Source organism: Ixodes scapularis, unplaced genomic scaffold (assembly GCF_016920785.2).
Source record: "Ixodes scapularis isolate PalLabHiFi unplaced genomic scaffold, ASM1692078v2 PGA_scaffold12__126_contigs__length_90152505, whole genome shotgun sequence".
NCBI classification, from domain to species: Eukaryota; Metazoa; Arthropoda; class Arachnida; order Ixodida; family Ixodidae; genus Ixodes; species Ixodes scapularis.
This window is the reverse complement of record NW_024609838.1, coordinates 32,595,910-32,614,458: the sequence shown is the minus strand read 5'-3', so window position 1 is coordinate 32,614,458 and position 18,549 is coordinate 32,595,910. Positions and strand designations below refer to the sequence as shown.

The 18,549-nt window shown below is 45.9% G+C and overlaps 1 protein-coding gene across 2 annotated transcripts in view; it reads left to right on the top strand.

Annotated features, from left to right (window-relative positions):
* The window catches only part of LOC8039343, a 46,114-nt gene that overhangs the window by 10,343 nt on the left and 17,222 nt on the right, over positions 1 to 18,549 (top strand). For both annotated transcript variants that reach the window (XM_029988603.4, XM_042289505.1), the window contains exons 2-4: positions 7,256 to 7,525; positions 10,908 to 11,028; positions 17,452 to 17,645. In XM_029988603.4, the coding sequence (XP_029844463.3) occupies positions 7,256 to 7,525; positions 10,908 to 11,028; positions 17,452 to 17,645 (585 nt within the window). The remainder of the gene's footprint in view (positions 1 to 7,255; positions 7,526 to 10,907; positions 11,029 to 17,451; positions 17,646 to 18,549) is intronic.

Genomic DNA, 18,549 nt, shown 5'->3' with positions numbered 1-18,549 from the left:
TCGCCTCATAATGAAGATTAGTTACTATATTGAATATGGGCTATTCATAAGTTTCTGGGCATTAACGGATTCAAGTAGCTACTATTAGGTATGGGCAGTTCCTGGTCAAATCGGCTATGTCTCTGTAGAAATGAAATAAGTCAACAAGTTCAGGGAGGGTACTTAATTACTTAGATTGTACAAAATTCCTATGCAAATCCTGACAGGTCCATACAGCACACACTGCATTTTGACATTAAAGCACCAAGACGTCCAATATCACGAGCTTATGCTCCCTGTGCCCTATCAAAAAAAAAAAAAAGAAGAATATTTCATGCACTAATAATCTCTCTACTGAGTCAGACCCGCTTGCCGCATTTCCGGTGAAAATAGTTAGTGGTCCACTTTCTGATGCCAGGATCGCTTTCTGCTTCCGTCTCCTATTTCACTTAGGCGTTTCCTATATGTCTCCAAGGTATTTGGCAGGAAGCTCGCGCTGGAGGCAAAACAACCGAAGTACCTCGCTTCGCTACCGTTCTAATCCTGTCAGAGGCTGGTCATGAAACTTCTCCGTAATGCTATGGGAGAGCTTGGTGCACGACCAGGCGTGGCGCTATAGCGTCGACAGGGGGCGTAGGAGCCAGCATCGCTGGAAATCTGGTAACCAGAGTTTGGGACTGGAGCTTCGAACTCACTTTGAATGAGCCCCCAACAAACTGCGGTGGTGCGTTATCGCAGTGACAGCGCTTCTTGTTAATTTGGGCGTCTACAGCTTTATACACTCAGTGAACTGATCAAACTCCCCTTCTTGCTACGATCTCCAAACTCCTTCTCGGGGGATTATTTTCGTCATTCTTGTCCAGTCGCTTGCACCTTTGCGTTTAATTGCATTATAATCATAGCCAGGGATGGGCAGTATTTCAAATACTTTGTGTATTTTGCATTTGTATTTAACTACAAATTGGGTAATTTATTTGACGTGTGTATTTAAATACTAAAACGTGGGTATTTCAAATACAATTGTAATTAAATACAATTTTGTGGGCGAAAATACATCCCTCAGATTTATTGTCACTGTCCAGAGCAGGAAGAAAACTACATCCTGCACCGAATGCAGTGTCTCTCAATCAAGCACAAGCGTTTGGTGACTTTGCGATTACGGTGCTAGACCAGGGCAAGGGTAGTGACGAAATCGACGTTCACAGGCAGACTGGCTAAATAAGTGCCTGTGACAACTTGTGATGCTTTCCAGCCTGATTTCCTTCCATATTTTTGCCTGGAACATTCTAAATGCGCGGGTCGTCCAGATTTTTGTAACTGGTGCGAGTTGCAACAATGAAAACATTCTCTAGCTAGTGCTGCGCGTCTTGGTCGTCTCGGTTCTTTGTTGGTCTATGCCAAAATGTAATCGACAAAAGAAGCTGCTTGAAGCTCTGTACTTTTGCCACCTACTACGTCTAAGCTGATTACATTTTTTTGTGATTGTGTTTCTATTACGTTACTAGAGCCTCGCACACTAACTCCCGAGTGTGCAATGCAAATTTATAATGAGATACCCAGAAACCCGTTGCAGGTGCCCTGAAGTCGCTGACGCAGATTTTGAGGAATGTATTTGAAAAAGTATTTGGAGGAGACCAAATACATTTGGTTGTATTTGTATCTTGTATTTAAATACTTTTTTGGAAATGTAATTTAATTTGCAATTAAATACATTTTTGACGAAGTATTTTGTATGTGTATTTCGATACATATTTGCATGTATTTTGCCCATCCCTGATCATAGCCTTAAATTGCAAGCTTCATCCTTGTTGGTGTTAGACTGGTGGCAGCTGATAAAACCAGTTTGCTCTGCTAACGTCTAACCTCTGGTTAGCTGAGTTGGTAGAGCGCTTTACCTGTATTGGGGGGGGGGGGGGGGGGGGGGGGGGGGGAGGTCCCGGGTTCCATACCCGGATCAGGCGGATTTTTTCGGTCGCGCACCAGTCACCTAGCTGTGTTTGTCCTTTGTCCCTCTTGTTCCTCCTCTCCAGGGATTATTTTCGTCATTCTTGTCCAGCTCGCTTGCACCTTTGCATTTAATTGCATTTTAATCACTCTTCCTTGCTTTTGCTCAATATGAGTTCCCACTACCGCTATCACCGTCAACATGGGGCACCGTGAGCGGCGTCATCAAGTAGAAGCATTTCGAACGCGTACATTCTATTGCGTTGCTCTTTTTCGCTTGCAAAACATTGCTTTTGCCCTGTTTTCTTTCAAAAAAACAAAACAGAAAAAAAAAACGTATCGCCGTAACTTTTGTATTTCGAGATCAATCTGGAGCGGAAGCTTGTCTGCTTTTTTTGCAGCTGTTGTGGTGACGTCAGAACGCCGAGCTCTGATTACCTCTGATTGAAGGGTAGGGGGAGGTTAAGGTTGCTTTGAAATCTACCCACTATCCTTCAAGCAGAGCCAATCAGAGCTCGGCATTTTGACGTCACAAGAACACCTGCAAAAGAAGCAGACGAACTTCCGCTCTGCATAAGTAATATAGTCGGTGCTTGCGTAAAGTGATCATTAAGAAAATGTCGGTGCATGAGAAATTGTATTTTCGAAAACTACTTGTCGGCGCGAATTTCAAAGTGGTTCACTGAGTGGGGTGGAGAGTGGGGAGATCGGTGGTACTGGGCATTGCAATAACTATTCTACAAAGAATTAGACAAAAAAAAATTACCGGGTCCGTTGAAAAACAAAATATTAAACCAGGTGTTTTGACCGGCATAAGAAAGCTACGCAGTGCAGAAAGCTCGAACGCCGGGAGAATATATGACACTAGAAGGGGAGGTATTTTGGCAGGGCTACAATAGGATTACAGCAATTGAACTGCGTTTGAAGCAATGAGTATTCTGAAATTATAGTTCGTTTTCGTATAAAGGTACCAAAGAAGCGAAGCCTTCGAACGCATCTCTACAATCATCCTAAAACCGTAGTCGCACTGCTGGAACGTTATCCAAAGTACACATCGGCTGTTTGCCGCGGGCACGATGATAAAATTACCTGTGGACGCGCCTCGGGTATTCGTTCAGAGCATGCTTGCTTCATATACGCACGTGTGCTTCGAACGTTTCTCCAAACGGTTGTTTTACGTCAAACGTGACGTCATACAAGCCAGACCTCAGGCAGTGTCTGTCGTTTATACGATATATTCACAGTGTTACCACAGGGGGAGGGGGGGGGGAGGGGGGGGGCGCCATCTTGCTGCTGGTGTGGGTATATCGTCTGATAGTCAAGCATTGCTGAGGCGTACCCAAGGCCACAGCAATGCTCGACTATCAGACGATTCACTTACACCAGCCGCAAGATGGCGACGCCCAAAAACCGTTACTCGCAAACGTCTAATACACAAAATCAATCTTCTTTAGTCTAACTGATTATTTGGAAGGACTGTTTCAGTACATGTTGTAATTAACGTTTTTTTTGTTTTTTTTTTTGTTTTTTGTAAGGGGGGATTTGTGTTTTTTTCTACATAAAATATCGTTTCGGGCAAGTGTGGCGTAAATTTTAAGTACGCTCTTCTTTTTTTTTTTTTTTTGACTTATTATGAGTTGTGAAAAGTTTCTTACGGTTACTGTAATTTTTACGATAGGTAAATAATTTTCCGACGTTATCGGGAAATACCTTTTCATCCAGTTTACGCCGTGGCGGAACTCGGTCTTGTTTTAAACAAATGCGCGTCAATTTATTGTATGCGTCTCATAGAACAGAGCCAGCCGCGGTAATGGGGATTCGGGATCGCCATCTTTAATACTCGGAAAACGTTAAAAAAGAAGGAATTGGCTCAGTTCAAGGCATTTGAACGAGACGAGATAGCGCTCCTCTGTAATCTGCGAAATAAATAGCAGCGACGGTTGTTCTTTCCCTCCGCAACTAATGCATCACGAATCCAGTTGGACGTCCTTGACGTTTAACTGATACGTTGCAGACGATTCAGGACAGCACAAGCCTATCGGGTCAAATACCCAGCCATTGGGATAAAAACTTCAGAAAAACATCGTGTCGTGGCATCATGATTTCCCAATGTCGCTTCGATTGCCCAACTGACCTATAGCGTGCGTTTACGAAAGAACCGTTTCCCAAGCCCTCTCCCTGAGCCCTTGTCAAGGGTTTTTTTTTTTTTCATGTCTTGGCCTTTTGCCCGTATCTTGCGCGTTGACTCGACCAAAGGGCGCTGCTGATAAGTTGCAGCGACGTATGTTGCCTTTATGTTGCGTGAGTTACGTGCTCCCGCGCCGTGGCGGAAACTGCACGTGTTTCCGCCACGTCATGCATCTCATCCTAAGGTTTTCCGCGTTTCAGTTCCGACGCGATTCAGGTACAGTGGGCGTCCAACAACAGGCAATTTGACGTCATGATGGCGCTGGGAACTCCGCCGTTTTCTTCATAGTCCCCGATTTGCCTAAAAGCTTGCTAGACACACCAACAAACATCGCTGAACTAGTAACCCAAATATTTGGACAAAATAACTTTTTTTCGTGCAGTTACAGAATTTACAATTTTGGACTTCATCGTGTTTTTCAAAGTGAAAAGCTCTACGGGCAACATTGAAAAAGTGACGTCATGGTTGGGTAGGAGTTCACTCTTTGGGCTGTAGACTTTGTTCACATCTGATTACAAACAGTTTCATGGTGTCAAAACTATGCCTTGCAAGGTCGCTCCAGCTCCCGCGCAGCAGCACGATACAAATGCTCGGCATAGTTCATATTTAGACTGCCCGCTCGAACCGCTATCCAGCCCAACCGTGACGTCAGGGCAATGAAAAGCGCGGGTATATTCGAATCTTCGTTTTGGCGTCGTTTTCATTTGCCGATTTCACAATAACTATTCTGAATTTCGCGATACTAAATAGCATACCGAAAAGAGTAACGCACGGTGATTTCGAATATATGGTTAGTTGGGGATGCTCAAGATATCGCCGGAGTTCGCCTTTAAGACGAGGACAAAAGGGAGACAGACAACACGGAGCGCTCCGTGTTGTCTGTCTCCCTTTTGTCCTCGTCTTAAGCGCCATCATGGCGTAAAATTCCCAGTACCAACTAGCCCAACAATCTGCATTGAACAACAGGCCGTTTGCGCCGCCACCGTTTACGTGACAGCATCATCCCACGTGTTTACACTCCCATGGAGGTAATCAATTCGCCGCTTTGCAGCGACACCAGTCTGACGAAAGCATCAGAACACAGAGCCGGTCGTTGATTGCAAGCTTGCGCCATCTCTCGGCATTTCTTTGCACACTTGGGGGACGTTGCTAAATTGCCGCGGCGTGGCTCAACCTGTTTCTTGAAAAATTAGTGTTGGAGCTCCATAGACCGCCGTTCATCTCAACTCACAGTAGCATGGGCGTCGATCGCTGTTTGTTTTGCGTGGACGGGACTTCGGCGCAGAATAGTGAGTCTTGGGATAAAGTCTGAAAATATATCTCCAACCAAAAAATGAAAGGCAACCCGACGTTTCAAAACCAACACGGTTTCTTCTTCAGGGGTGACTGAAGGCGCGCGGACACAGCAGCAGCTCCCAACCTCTTCGTCTTCAAAAAAGGAAAGAAAAGAAAGAAAGAGAAAAGAAAAAATTAAAAAAGAGAAGTTAGGAAATTGAAAAAATTGTAAAATAACTTGTTAGTTATGAAGATGGTCATCTCTTCAGCTTTTCCGTCAGGTCACGGAGGCCATGTGCGTACACAGAGGGCAGAGCGCCCAGCGACCTGTTTAGGTTTCCTGGGGTGTGCTGGATGTGCCACGATTCCAAGAAAAGTCTTCTTCGAAAATTGGGCTCTGTGTTTTTCTCTTTCTTTCTGTTTCTTTTCTCTTTCTTTCTTTTCTTTCATTTTTTGAAGACGAAGAGGTTGGGAGCTGCTGCTGTGTCCGCGCGCCTTCAGTCACCCCTGAAGAAGAAACCGTGTTGGTTTTGAAACGTCGGGTTGCCTTTCATTTTTTGGTTGGAGATATGTTTTCAGACTTTAACTCTCACCCAACCAAGCAGGTATCTGTCGAGCATGTTTACTTTTGAGTCTTGGGATATATGGGTCGACGTTTCCGCGCTTCATGCGCTTGCGCAGTGCGACGTTCCGAGCTACTCGGGGGACCCAAATCGCTAAAACGCTCCAATATCTCGAAAGACGTTACGTCAAAAGGCCGACTGGGGCCCACTGAAACCGAACAAAGTTGGTTGCACCTTATCGAAACGGCTGTGGTACAACGAGCGGAATTGCCACGTATGCATCTACTGTAGTACTTCTGACCTCGTAAGAAACACAGCGGCGTCATTTAAGGATTCTGGCTTTGTGATATGTATACATCGGCTTTCTTATCGGCCAACGTCGCGAGCTCATTGACTGCGGAGGGATAACCAGATGCTTGCAATTCGCCTGGGACTGTTTCTTAAAAAAAAAGCTGAAGCAGGTTTTAAAAAAAATGAGTTAATGCTCTTTTGGGGGCGTAGTTTTTCCTCCAGAATCTAAATATCACCATTGTTCTCAAATCAACACTAAACGTGAGCAAATCGAAAAATATGCAGCATCTCTCCGCCGTCGAATGTCATTGGTTAATCCATCCGTGGCGTCATAAAATGAGCAGGCGCGATTCTAAATGCATCTGTCGCTTAACTATCAACTGGAAATCCTTAGCTCGTTTCGTCTCCCCTTCGCGCAAGCTCCTCGGATTCGCTGAGGTGCCTGCATCTTCTGTACAAGGATGCTCGGAACCTCTGGACTAGCAAACATTTACTGAAGACAAGCCGCTTCCTTTTCAACACCCATTCGTTCGGAGATATGAAACTAATAAGTGTGGAAGAAGATCTTCAGTAAGTGGTTACTAGTTCAGCAGTGCGTTTGTCCTCTTCTCTCTCTCTCTCTCTCTTCGTGTATCATCCTACGTTTAGCCAGCATCTTTCAGAAGCATGAATCACCAATTATCTCAGTATCAACTATGCAAGACGCTGGCTCTGTGACGTCATGCTTTCCCTTCTCATTTTACTGCCCTCTCCCATTGCCCCGGAAGGGCGTGGTTTCAATGCAACTTCAAAAGCGTAATTTTAGGCGATGCGGGCATAAAATAGAAGTACTATTCGTGTTGCTTGGAGTTGGATTAAAACAAATCAGGTGTTTTTATTTAAATTCAGGACTGTTTCAGTTTTTCTTTAAGATGTTAGTAACTATAAGATGTAATGTCATTTTTAGAAGGAAAAACCTAAAGATCATAGCAAACTTCGATTCCATACAAACTTTTGTTTTTGCTCTCCTCTCCAGCCGCTTCGCACGACATCACCGTCCGGAACGGGTCTACCTTCGAGATGACGTGCCTCCTCACGCGATGGCCAGGCAACGAACACTACGAGATAGGCATGCTGCGCTCACGGTACGACGTGGTGCCGGCATCGCAGATACGGCGGCAGAACGACACCAGCGCCACCTGGACCCGACCCGACGTGCAGGCGAGCGACTCGGGCACCTACTACTGCTCCGTCAAAGGGTCGGCCTGCGAGTCTGTCTTCAGCGCCACAGCGCTCCTTGTCGGGTGTAAGTGGCGATGCAGATATCACCGCGTTCTTACTCTATCCTGTAACTGATTTATTATGTTTACATACACACAAAGCGAGTTGTCTTATTTAAAGCAAAAACGACGTATCCATAAAATACCGAGAGATCGCCCACCTCGTTTATATTTCTTTTTCTTCTCATCATGGGTGGGCGTTTATTCGGGATTATGGTGTACAGTCAGGAAAGTTTTCGTTTTTTAGTTGACTGAATATTCAGTCGACAATGGGTGATTTTGTCTCAAATCGTGCAGGCAAAAAGGGTCGCCTTTTTTTAATTTTGACGAAACCAAATGCATAGCAAATTGCTAGGAAATCATGTTGCAGGTGAAACGTGTGGCGTCTACTCTCTCTGCACTCTTCATCGGTTAGTTAAGCGACTGGCTTGACGCGTGGTGTGTACACCCGATAGAAATTCCAGTAATGTATACATTACTGGAATTGAAAATAAGTCTAGATACCGGCGCTAACCCGGGTTTTAAAAACGTGTGACAGGATGTCAAGCAGCTATTTGCCGAACGCATGCCCGTGGGGCCATCCGCTCTGCGTTCGGCAAATGCTGCGTTCGGCACCACGTGCCATCGGCGGATGGCCCGTGGGGGCCAAGCTGCTGTTCTCTGCATGTTAAAGGGAGGCTCGCCAGTTTTTTAGAAAACCTAACCCCCCCCCCCCCCTAGACCCCGGCCTTCGCCGCCTTCCCCGCCTCCCTCCTACTCCCTCTTAGTCAAACGAGCACTTCCCTAAGACAAAAGGAACGCGTTTTAATTTGAAAGACAGGTTGCGGTTTCGTAGACTTTTTTTACTGCTACCTTACCTACAGTTAAACTGCTTAAAGGGATACTGAACCAAAGAATTTAGTGCCCATAATAAGTGGCGCACGTTCTTTCCACGAGCCAGCAGCCGCCGGTGTGCGCGAGCACACGCAACACAAATGACGTCACAGACCTCCATTCGCGGTTGAGATGACAGTAAAATGCATGGGCTTCGGACTAAAGGAGAATAAAGAGAGGTTTTTCATCTCTACAAATGAAAGCTACGTGCTTGTTAGACCAATTCATCGCTTACCTTTTGCACCAGACACCACTGTGTAGATGAAAAACTTATCTTTATTCTCCTTTGGCTCGAAGCCCATACATTTCACTGTCATCTCAACCGCGAATGGAGGTCTGTGACGTCATTTTTGTTGCGTGTGCTCGTGCACACCGGCGGCTGCTGGCTCGTGGAAAGAACGTGCGCCACTTATTATGGACACTAAATTCCTTAGTTCAGTATTCCTTTAACTGATTACTCTAAAAACCATTTCGGAGGGCCCCCCCTCTCTTGTCTGGATTCAATTTCCCCCTCGCGGCAGAAACGCCTTTTTACTGCAATGGCCTCTCACACGCCCCCTCCTCCCCCTTTCCCACACAACTCAAAACCAATCAGTGTCAAGCCTCACGGCCATGCTTTTATCTAGGCTTCACTTTTAAGCTTCACAAAATGACGAACACCTAACCAGAAGAAGAAGAAGAAAATAAATGGTGCTATGGAGAATTTCACCTAACCAGAGATTTTCTCGTTACTATATGTTGTAGGAAAGTTTCTACCTAGAAGAAAGGTGAAAACCACGTGTTGAGATATTTTTTTCTCTTTTGTTCACGAGTTATGAACCGCACAATCGGCCGCGGTGGACATTAGCGTCTTTCCCCAGTGTCGAATATCGCATGTTTGACTTGCTGTCCTCCCGTGGTACGTTAATTAACTGTATGTTAATTTTTGTCTATATTTCCGTGGCCACCATAGAGAAGCCTTAAGGTATTTAAATATTTTTAGGCATTTTACATTTTTTTTTTTGAAAAACCCTAAACTCGCATATCAGGTCGAATATTTATCAATTTTGACAGGCTGCTATCTGCGACGTACTTACATTTATAGGTTTATGTACATAGAAAGCGCGAAAAAAGCCGTGTATAAATATATTAAATTCATTCAGCTGCTTCCATTATCGATTTGAATATCATCACTTAAAAGTCGTGAATATTTAAAAAGTTTAAGTTTGAAATACATTTTCTCAAAAATCCCGTTTTTATTATTTCTGTTTTGTGTCCTCGTACAAAAGTTTTTTTTACCAAGAATCATAGCTTATACAGGTAATTTTTTTGTGTTTGTAAAGCTTCTCTTTAATCACTAATGTCAAGAAATGCGTGTTCGTAATTAGCTAGAAAACTAGGAACCCTTATCGATTGTGGGCATCTCTTTGATTTTTAAAATGTATTGGTATATGCCTCTCGGGCGATATGTCCACGCCCTGGAGGTGAACTCACTGTGAGACGACAGAAACAAGGACCAAATGGTGTAAGTAAAATTTAAAAAAAAAAAGAAAAGAAAACGTTCTAGTAGAAAACAAAATTTAAAGGAAAAAGCTCAAAATTTGAGGTGACACTTAGATAAAAGAACAGGTTGAACACAACATTCCCTCTACCGCGAAGGCACTGTGACAAAGTTCGACCAGTACAACAACAAAAAATTGCTACTGATACGCCTTTGTTCAACTCTTTTTCCTGCGTTCCAACGTTAGCGCTACTGCCGTCCTTCTCAAACAAGCCGTTGCACGCATCCAATCGCCGGCTCGTCTAGCATTCATGGAACATTGCATGCCACGACTAGCTTAATTAAGCCCCGGGCAGATCCCAGGGGCCTTGCTGATCCACAGTCGAGGAGCACAATAGGAAAAGGCAACATCGGAGCTCGACTCCTCGATCGTTCCGTCATGTGCGCTTCCGGTGAAACGAAGCAACCGGAAGCCACGATCGTTCCATCACGCTCCGAGTTATGAATCGGCTTGATATCTTAGGAAAAACAGAACTCATTTATAAGTGTTGTTTTGCTTCGTAAAACAGCCTTCTTTATTTTTTCCCTTAGTCCGTGTTGGTTTCGTCCCTGTCGCCTCATAGTGAGTCCACCATCACACACCACCCGTGAGGTATACAAATATATTTTTAAAAATCACAGAGACGTCCAAAAGTATTGTCTGCCTGTTCCGGGGCTTGCACCATTCTTCTAGGTAGAAAATTCCCTACAGTATTAATTTTTTTGACATAATTAAACTTCCACCCTTTTTGCCTGCAAGATTTGAGAACAACTGGCCCAACGCAACATATTTCTCCGAGCCAGAACAGAACCTGCTGCGCTTCTTTGGCGTCCTCTATCTGAAGCAATTCGACAGTCGAGATGAAATCATATCAAAATGCATATCTATTGTTGAGGCTGTCACGCAGCCGTTATACAAATAACTGACATTTCAAGAAACGCGAAACATGGATTATGTTCACGCTCCACTGGTTTATGCCAAAATTGAAAGTAAAAGTTTATGCTTCTTTCCACAGACGCACCTCTGGAGCCGTCCGGTGAAGGTTGCTCAGGCGACCATTTCGAGACATTTCAGTGCTCATGGCGAACGCAGGACCACTATATACGCACAAGACACGAAGTGTTCTTACGAGTTGGGTACGTATAAAGAGTATTTACTGGGCGCCATATTTGTGGGTGCTGTCTAGAGCAGAGCGCATGCTCAGAACGAGCCCACATTATTAGGCTGCTAAGAACGGCAATCTCGAGGCTGCGGAATGCGCGTTACAAGAGAACTGTGGAAGCTCGCCTTCAGCACGCGCTCAGCAGTCACGCACACAGCTATGGCCGCCAGTGAATACTTCCTACAGGGTCGCTAAACTCATCAGACACAACTTTCTTTGTGTTATGACATAGCGCGGGGAGGAGCCGAAAGATTGCCGGTGAAGTTTTCTTTTCTCACAAACGCGCAGATCTGTATATCTTCGTGACTAGTGCCATTAAATAAGCTACGCTTCAGAGTAACGACACTTGGCCATTATGTGGCTTAAAATCATGGTTGCCAGTTCTCTGAAGCTTTATCTGAAATCGCAGAAACTCTTTTCCGTCCTCCGTAAATGTTGAAACAGTTCGCGACAGAGCAAAGCAATACTACATGAGTTTCCCAACACCGAATCTAATGCCAAGGAAGTCGCACTTTTGAATCATGCCGATCAGCAGTTGCGTCTGCTCTGCACAAGCCCCAAAATGGGGGCGCGCACAACAATGTCGGGGAACGGATCGTGTCGGTACTCTAAGCGCAGCTCATTCAGTGGCAGTATTCGTGACGTTTCTCATTAAAACGGCGAAAAATCCCTGCTACCTAGGCGTCGAGCTAGAGCAGCACCAGAAAGCTCGCGGAGACGAACGTGGTTCATCCGTATAATGTCACGATAAAGATTATCAGCTGCGACCTTGATGGTGTGTAAAAAGCACAATGGAGGCTTGGGTGATTGCATTCTAAAATTAACACCGTCAAAGTTGATAGTGTGATATCGTTCTTATTTCCGCCGATAAAGCAGAATTTACTAAAACAAAAACGTCCCTGTTGTTCCTTATATTTATCTCGGCTGATCAGTGTGTAGCCCGACGTGGCTATGTCACAACCAGCCGAGTAGCATTGTCCACCTTTGGACGGATTTCGCTTCCGGGTAGTTGTCCCCATCAGCGGGAGATAAAATCATTTTATGATAGTTTCAAATATTAGCCAAACTGGGATTAATTCTGCGTTCATCAACTAAAATAAGACTAATGTCAGTTTGTCAATACTGACGGTGATGTTTCGAGAACGCGAGGACCCCAAGCTTTCATCGTGCACAACAAAACTTTTCACCGTCGACTCGAACACGCACCATCCAATTCGTCGTTCTCAACTGATCATCTTGACCCTGACATCAAAGTTATGAACTATAAAAGAAGGTCACTGAACGCACCTGCACACAACGAGCCCTGGCACGAGCCTCTCGATTGAAAGTCTGTCATGGCCGCTCGTAAGTTCATTGAACGCGCTCCGTTTTAATTCCAGAATCTCTAGAACAATAATTTCGAAAATGCACGCTGTGCTGTTCCTCGTCATCGCTCAGTTGGAACGCCTCTAAGCAGGGTCGTCGAAACAGAAGAATGGGGAAGGGGACGATTCACCCCCCTCCCCCCGGCCCTTTCAAGTGGCGTAAAAAAGGGGGCGCAAAGGGCATAAGGGTGTAAGGGGGAGGGGGAAGGGGGGGCGGGGGGGGGATATCGCCCCAGCCCCGGTCTATAGCATTTCAGAGAGTTATATTTAAAAAAAAATGACAGTCGTTTACAGTTATCTGTAATGTCGGATTAAAGCGCAGCTCTTGAGAGGGAGGAGGGGAGGGTATGCTCCTCCACCCCTCCTCCTATCCTGCTTCCCTCTCATTTAGCGGGGAAACCTAATTGGTATTAAAATCACGTGACGTCAATCTCCCCGCTAAATTTAGTGAAAAAACGTCCCATAATGCAACGCGCGCGCGGTTACGCCGACGGCGACGCCGCTCAACCTCGAAACGGGCGCATGAGAGTTGCGCTCTAAATATTCGGGGAAGGGATATCCCCCATCTTCACTACAATCACTCCCGCCCTCTCTCTTTCTCTCCCGAACAATTCCTACGGCCCTTCCTGACCCCTATTTGAGTCTGTGTTTGTGTTGGTTATACCTTTCGTTTCCCCTTTCCACGGCTTTTTCTTGCCATCCCCCGTCGCCCCCTCATCTCTCAGACATTATCGACGTCTCTATACATAACGCCTGTGGGTGACCCCGATGTGGCGTTGTTGACAGTGGCGGAAAATGAGCTCTAAAACAGCATACACCGCGCACGGCTCCACAATACCACAAAGTTTAATCTTCGCCTTGATTCCGAAGCGAAGATTTTAGCCTCAAATAACCCCTTCCCAAAGTTGTGAAACGTCACTTTGTCGTCAGCAATAACCTCCACAAACGACGATCTTGCGACAAGAAAGTTCAGAGTATTTACAGCCCGCCTAGGTACAATCTACGTTTCATTGACTCTATCGCGGCGTGGGGATGTAGTGAAACGCGGGAGCTACGTCGTCAGTGCAGCCGTTCAATCGGCTGGCCGCACGGTGTTGCTCGCGCGCGCTCCGATGAAGCTCCCTACAACTTTGTGCCTAACATTCTCGCTGGAATTTGAGCACCGAGAGAGCTCGAATGATTGACATCTCGTCCCGCGTGAGGCAAACGTCGCGAGAGTCCAATCAGCGCGCTCTTCGAACTTCGTGCCCAACTTTGTGTTTAACTAGTTTAGCGACCCAGATGTGTCCTCCCTATATTTTCTAAGTCGAGAGTCACCGCGTGACGCGAGAGCGCGCCTGGAAACACTATTGACTTGTCTTGTGGCAGTCCACGTGAAGATTGGTGGCCACCGCTTTCAGCGAGAGATTGCTATGCAGCAAGGGCAGCTGAGAAGGAAGGGACCCGGCTAAAAGAGGTCCCAAAATACGTGTCTATACTTTGTTTCAGCTTAAGTCCAGACGCAGCCGGCCCTATGACCTGATGGGACCAATCGGACAGCGTCAAAAGGACACCATTATGGCGTCCGTCGTGTTTCTGTATGAGTTATATCATTCCTGAACCAATCATAAGCTGGAAAGGCCCGTTGACTTGCGCCTTTGACGCTGCTTCATTTGTTCCATTAGCTCGTAGCGTCGGTTGCGTCTGAACTTAAGCTGAAACGATGTATGGTCCTTTAGTTAGAGTGTTTATTCCGTTTATTTTAAAAAAAGCTTTTTAGCACATTGACTTGTTTAATGAATGCATCTGTTCACCAACAACCAACACAGAGTATGAAAATGAACATCTTCGACAGAACTCTGTCTGGTTTGGGGAACAATTCGAAAAAAAGAAAACTCAAACCAAAAGTTTAGAAACAAAAAGTTCCCAAGGTTTCGGGGTCGACTTGACTCCTTCTTCAGGGGTGACTAAATATGGAATGGGACAGTGCGAGCTTCGACCTCTCCTTCCTTTTCTACCGAGGTGATGTTTTGTGAACGTGACGCAGGTCATGGACGTAAATAGATGGCAAGGCCCCGAGGGACCTATTAATGTTCCCCGGTGTATTCTGGATATGCCACGACTCCAAGAACGGGCGTTTTCGAATATGTGGTTCCGTGACTCTCACGTGCGCGTTTCCGAAGTCGATCCGATGATCAAATACCTTACGATGTTCCGCGACGGCGCTACGCTCGCGATCGAAATTGCGCACATCATTCTGATGGTGGCGCATGCTTTCGGGAAAAGATTTAGTTTCACCGATGTAGGCGGCGGGCACTCTGCACACGGTATCTTGTAGACCACGCCTTGTGCTTTCTCTTTCGGGAGGCGATCTTTCGGCCTTGGCGTCAGCCGTCCTAATGTTGACACTGGCTTGTGCGCCACTTGGATCCCTTCTTTTCGGAGCACGCGCGCCAGTGTGTCGCTCGTCCCTTTTACATAGGGGACGCTGATGCGCGCGATGGGGCGGGGCCTGTGTGTCACCCGATGATCCATGGTTATTGCGCGTGCAGCACTGTCGACGGGCGACGCGTTGAACAAAGCTCCTTGAATAGCCGTTTTTTTGGAGGTCAGCAAGTATGGTCTGTTTCTCCTTTCTTCTGTCTCTTTCCGACGAGCAAATGGTCATTGCTCTAGACAAGAGAGTAGAGACCACCGACGTCTTGTGACTCGTTGGATTGTTCGAGTCATGATCAAGGTAGCGTCCGGTGTGTGTTGGCTTCCTGTAGACCGTGAATTCCAGCTTGTCTCCTTGCCTTTTCACCAGAGCGTCGAGGAACAGCAAGACTCCATGTCTATCGTATTCTACAGTGTACTGAATGGCCGGTTCTATGGAATTCAGGTGTGGGAGGAAGTGGTTCACCTCTGATTTCTTCACGATGCAAAAACAATCATCTACATAGCGCATGAACTCTTTTGGCCTCTTGGCGAAAGTGCTAAGCGATTTCTGTTCAATTACTTCCATTGTGAGGTTTGCCGTCGTGACCGAAATAGAGGCGCCCATTGCCGTTCCGCTGACTTGTTTGAAAAGCTCACCCTTAAAGCTGAAGTACGTACTGCCAAGGCAGAACTCGAGATAGCGGCGTAGCTCATCAACACTGAGGCTGCTTCTTGAGCCCAATGTTTCGTCTTTCTCGAGAACCTCTCTGGCTGCAGCAACTGCTAAGGGAACTGGCACGCTGGTAAAGAGTGACACAACGTCGAAAGACACGATTGTCTCATCATCGCTGAGTCTCACTTGCGAGGCACGTTCCACGAAGTGGCCGGGGTTCAGCACATGCTCACATGCATGGTACGAGAAGAAGGCACGGGATCTTCTGGAAAGTCCGGCCTATGAAAAGCTCAAGAAAGATCCAACATCCCGAATTGAACGGAACGTGAGCAAGATGTTGTCTGACATTTTCAAGCAATATCCAGAGTCGAAACCCCTTTACTTGCATCTCATTTGCAGGAGTGGCTCTGCGCCAAGCTTCTACGGACTACCCAAGACCCACAAACTTAACGTCCCCTTGAGACCTATCGTAGACTTTACGACCTCACCGCTCCGAGCGCTATCGAATTACCTACACCGGACTATAGCTCCCCTTGTTGGAAATACGCCGACCCATGTGCTGAACACCGGCCATTTCGTGGAACGTGCCTCGCAAATGAGACTCGGCGATGATGACACAATTGTGTCTTTCGACGTTGTGTCACTCTTTACCAGCGTGCCAGTTCCCTTAGCAGTTGCTGCAGCCAGAGAGGTTCTCGAGAAAGACGAAACATTGGGCTCAAGGACCAGCCTCAGTGTTGATGAGCTATGCCGCGCCTTCTCGAGTTCTGCCTTGGCAGTACGTACTTAAGCTTCAAGGGTGAGCTTTTCAAACAAGTCAGCGGAACGGCAATGGGCGTCTCTATTTCGGTCACTACGGCAAACCTCACAATGGAAGTGGTTGAACAGAAAGCGCTTAGCACTTTCGCCAACAGACCAAAAGAGTTCATGCGCTGTGTAGATGATTGTTTTTGCATCGTGAAGAAATCAGAGGTGAACCACTTCCTCGCACACCTGAATTCAATAGAATCGGCCATCCAGGGGGGCTATGTTGCACGTTTTGGACTCCCAGGCGACTAGGGAGAAGGAAGTGACGTAGGTGAGAATGAACGTATCTTAGCAGCACCACGCAACGCGTCATCAGCGACTCTATCAATCAACATCCAAAGAGCGTTCTTGACGTCACTCCCTTCTCCCTAGTCTCTTGGGAGTCCAAAACATGCAACATAGCCCCCCAGTTCACTGTAGAATACGAGAGAGATGGAGTCTTGCCGTTCCCCGATGCTCTGGTGAAAAGGCAAGGAGACACGCTAGTATTCACGGTCTACAGGAAACCAACACACACCGGAAGCTACCTTGCTTATGACTCGGAACAACCCAACGAGTCACCGGGGAACATCAACAGGTCCCTCGGGGCCTTACCATCTATTTACGTCCATGGCCTACGTCACGTTCACAAAACATCACCTCGGTAGAAGAGGAAGGAGAGGTAGAAGCTCGCGCTGTCCCATTCCATTTCTAGTCACCCTTGAAGAAGGAGTCAAGTCGACCCCGAAACGTTGGGAACTCTTTGTTTCTAAACTTTTGGTTTGAGTTTTCTTTTTTTTTTTTTCGAACACAGAATATGCTGTGGCCGCATTGGCCTAACCGTACCTATCCATCAATTAGATTTTAGTCTTTCGTTGGTCACCCTGGCTATGAAACCCCTCAAAACTGGCATGCGTAAATACGGATGCAGCAGCATGGACCAAGTGAAATGCAGTACTCATGCAAGCAGTGTTAAAGTTAATGCAGCGCTTAAGTATCGCCGAGGTCACCGATATTGTAAGACTTGTCGCGCCAGGAACACCCAACAATATTTCAGAATATTTATATTTCATCCCGTGAATACTTTGTGCCACGGATACACCAACTCGCTCGCAGTCCTTGAACTTTGCTTTGGCGAGGCTCTGAAAATTTGGCATCTTTTCTGTGGCTTCGACAGAAACAGCGACGTCTACAGCCTGATTCCCTGCAATATGACCGATCAGACTGAGTCTCAAGACCTAACCTGTCGTCTGACAACCTCGGGGAAGACCATCTACAGAATAGAAGAACCGGCTCTGCACTTTGAAGTCATCGCCAGCAACGCGTACGGAACTGCCAAGTGGACCTATGACGTGGACCATTTTGCTCACGGTGAGGCGTGCGAATACTGCACATCTCGAAAAGTGTATCGCATCGAATAATGACACGGTGCTACCAAACGGGGGTGCAATCAGTATGTTCGGCTAAGAATCAGTAATAGCAGTTCATAGTTTCTTTCTACCTGACCGGTAAATTTGTATATTCGACAGTTGGAAATGGCATGCAGTCAGAGTTCCATCCAATAACTCGGTTGAAATAGATTTGGACCAGTTCAACAACGTGAGCTTCGCTGCTGCCAGGATTTAGGTGGCAGTGTATTGCCCCAAGACAATGTTCTCTGTGCGATATTTGTTCTTGTGGGTTTAGGTATATGCACACAGCGTGTGTAAAATGAATCACAGCTACCTTAAATAAAACAGAAAGCTTTTTTTTTAACTTCAACTTTAATTTTTTAAATAGAGGCTGAATTTCTTTTGAGAAAATGCCCAAGGTGGAACCTGTTGTTTTTGAAGAGTTACAAGTAGAACTCCAGAATGTTCCTTTGAATCAATAGCGAGTGCGTTTTTTTTTTATGTTCAAGAGCAAAAGTAGTACAGGCAATCGGATAGTCTGATCCAATTGCCAATAACAAGAACAACATAATATTGACTTACCTTCCGTTTCACCCCCATTTTGTTACTCAAATATTCCAATTTGATCAAAAGCGGGGTTTGTTTGTTTGTTTGTTTGTTTGTGCGTTTGTTTGTTTGGGTTTGAAACACGCTTAAGTCATATAAAAACTTTTATTTTGGTACCTTGATTAAAACACGATTATACTGAACAATTACTTCTATAAAGCAAGCTTACGTGACCTCATATATCAGGTAAATATAATAATGTGTGTTTTTCCAAGACTGGTTTTTACGATTTTGCTCACGTAAAAATTATGCCGGTATTTATTCGATCACGCCTAAAT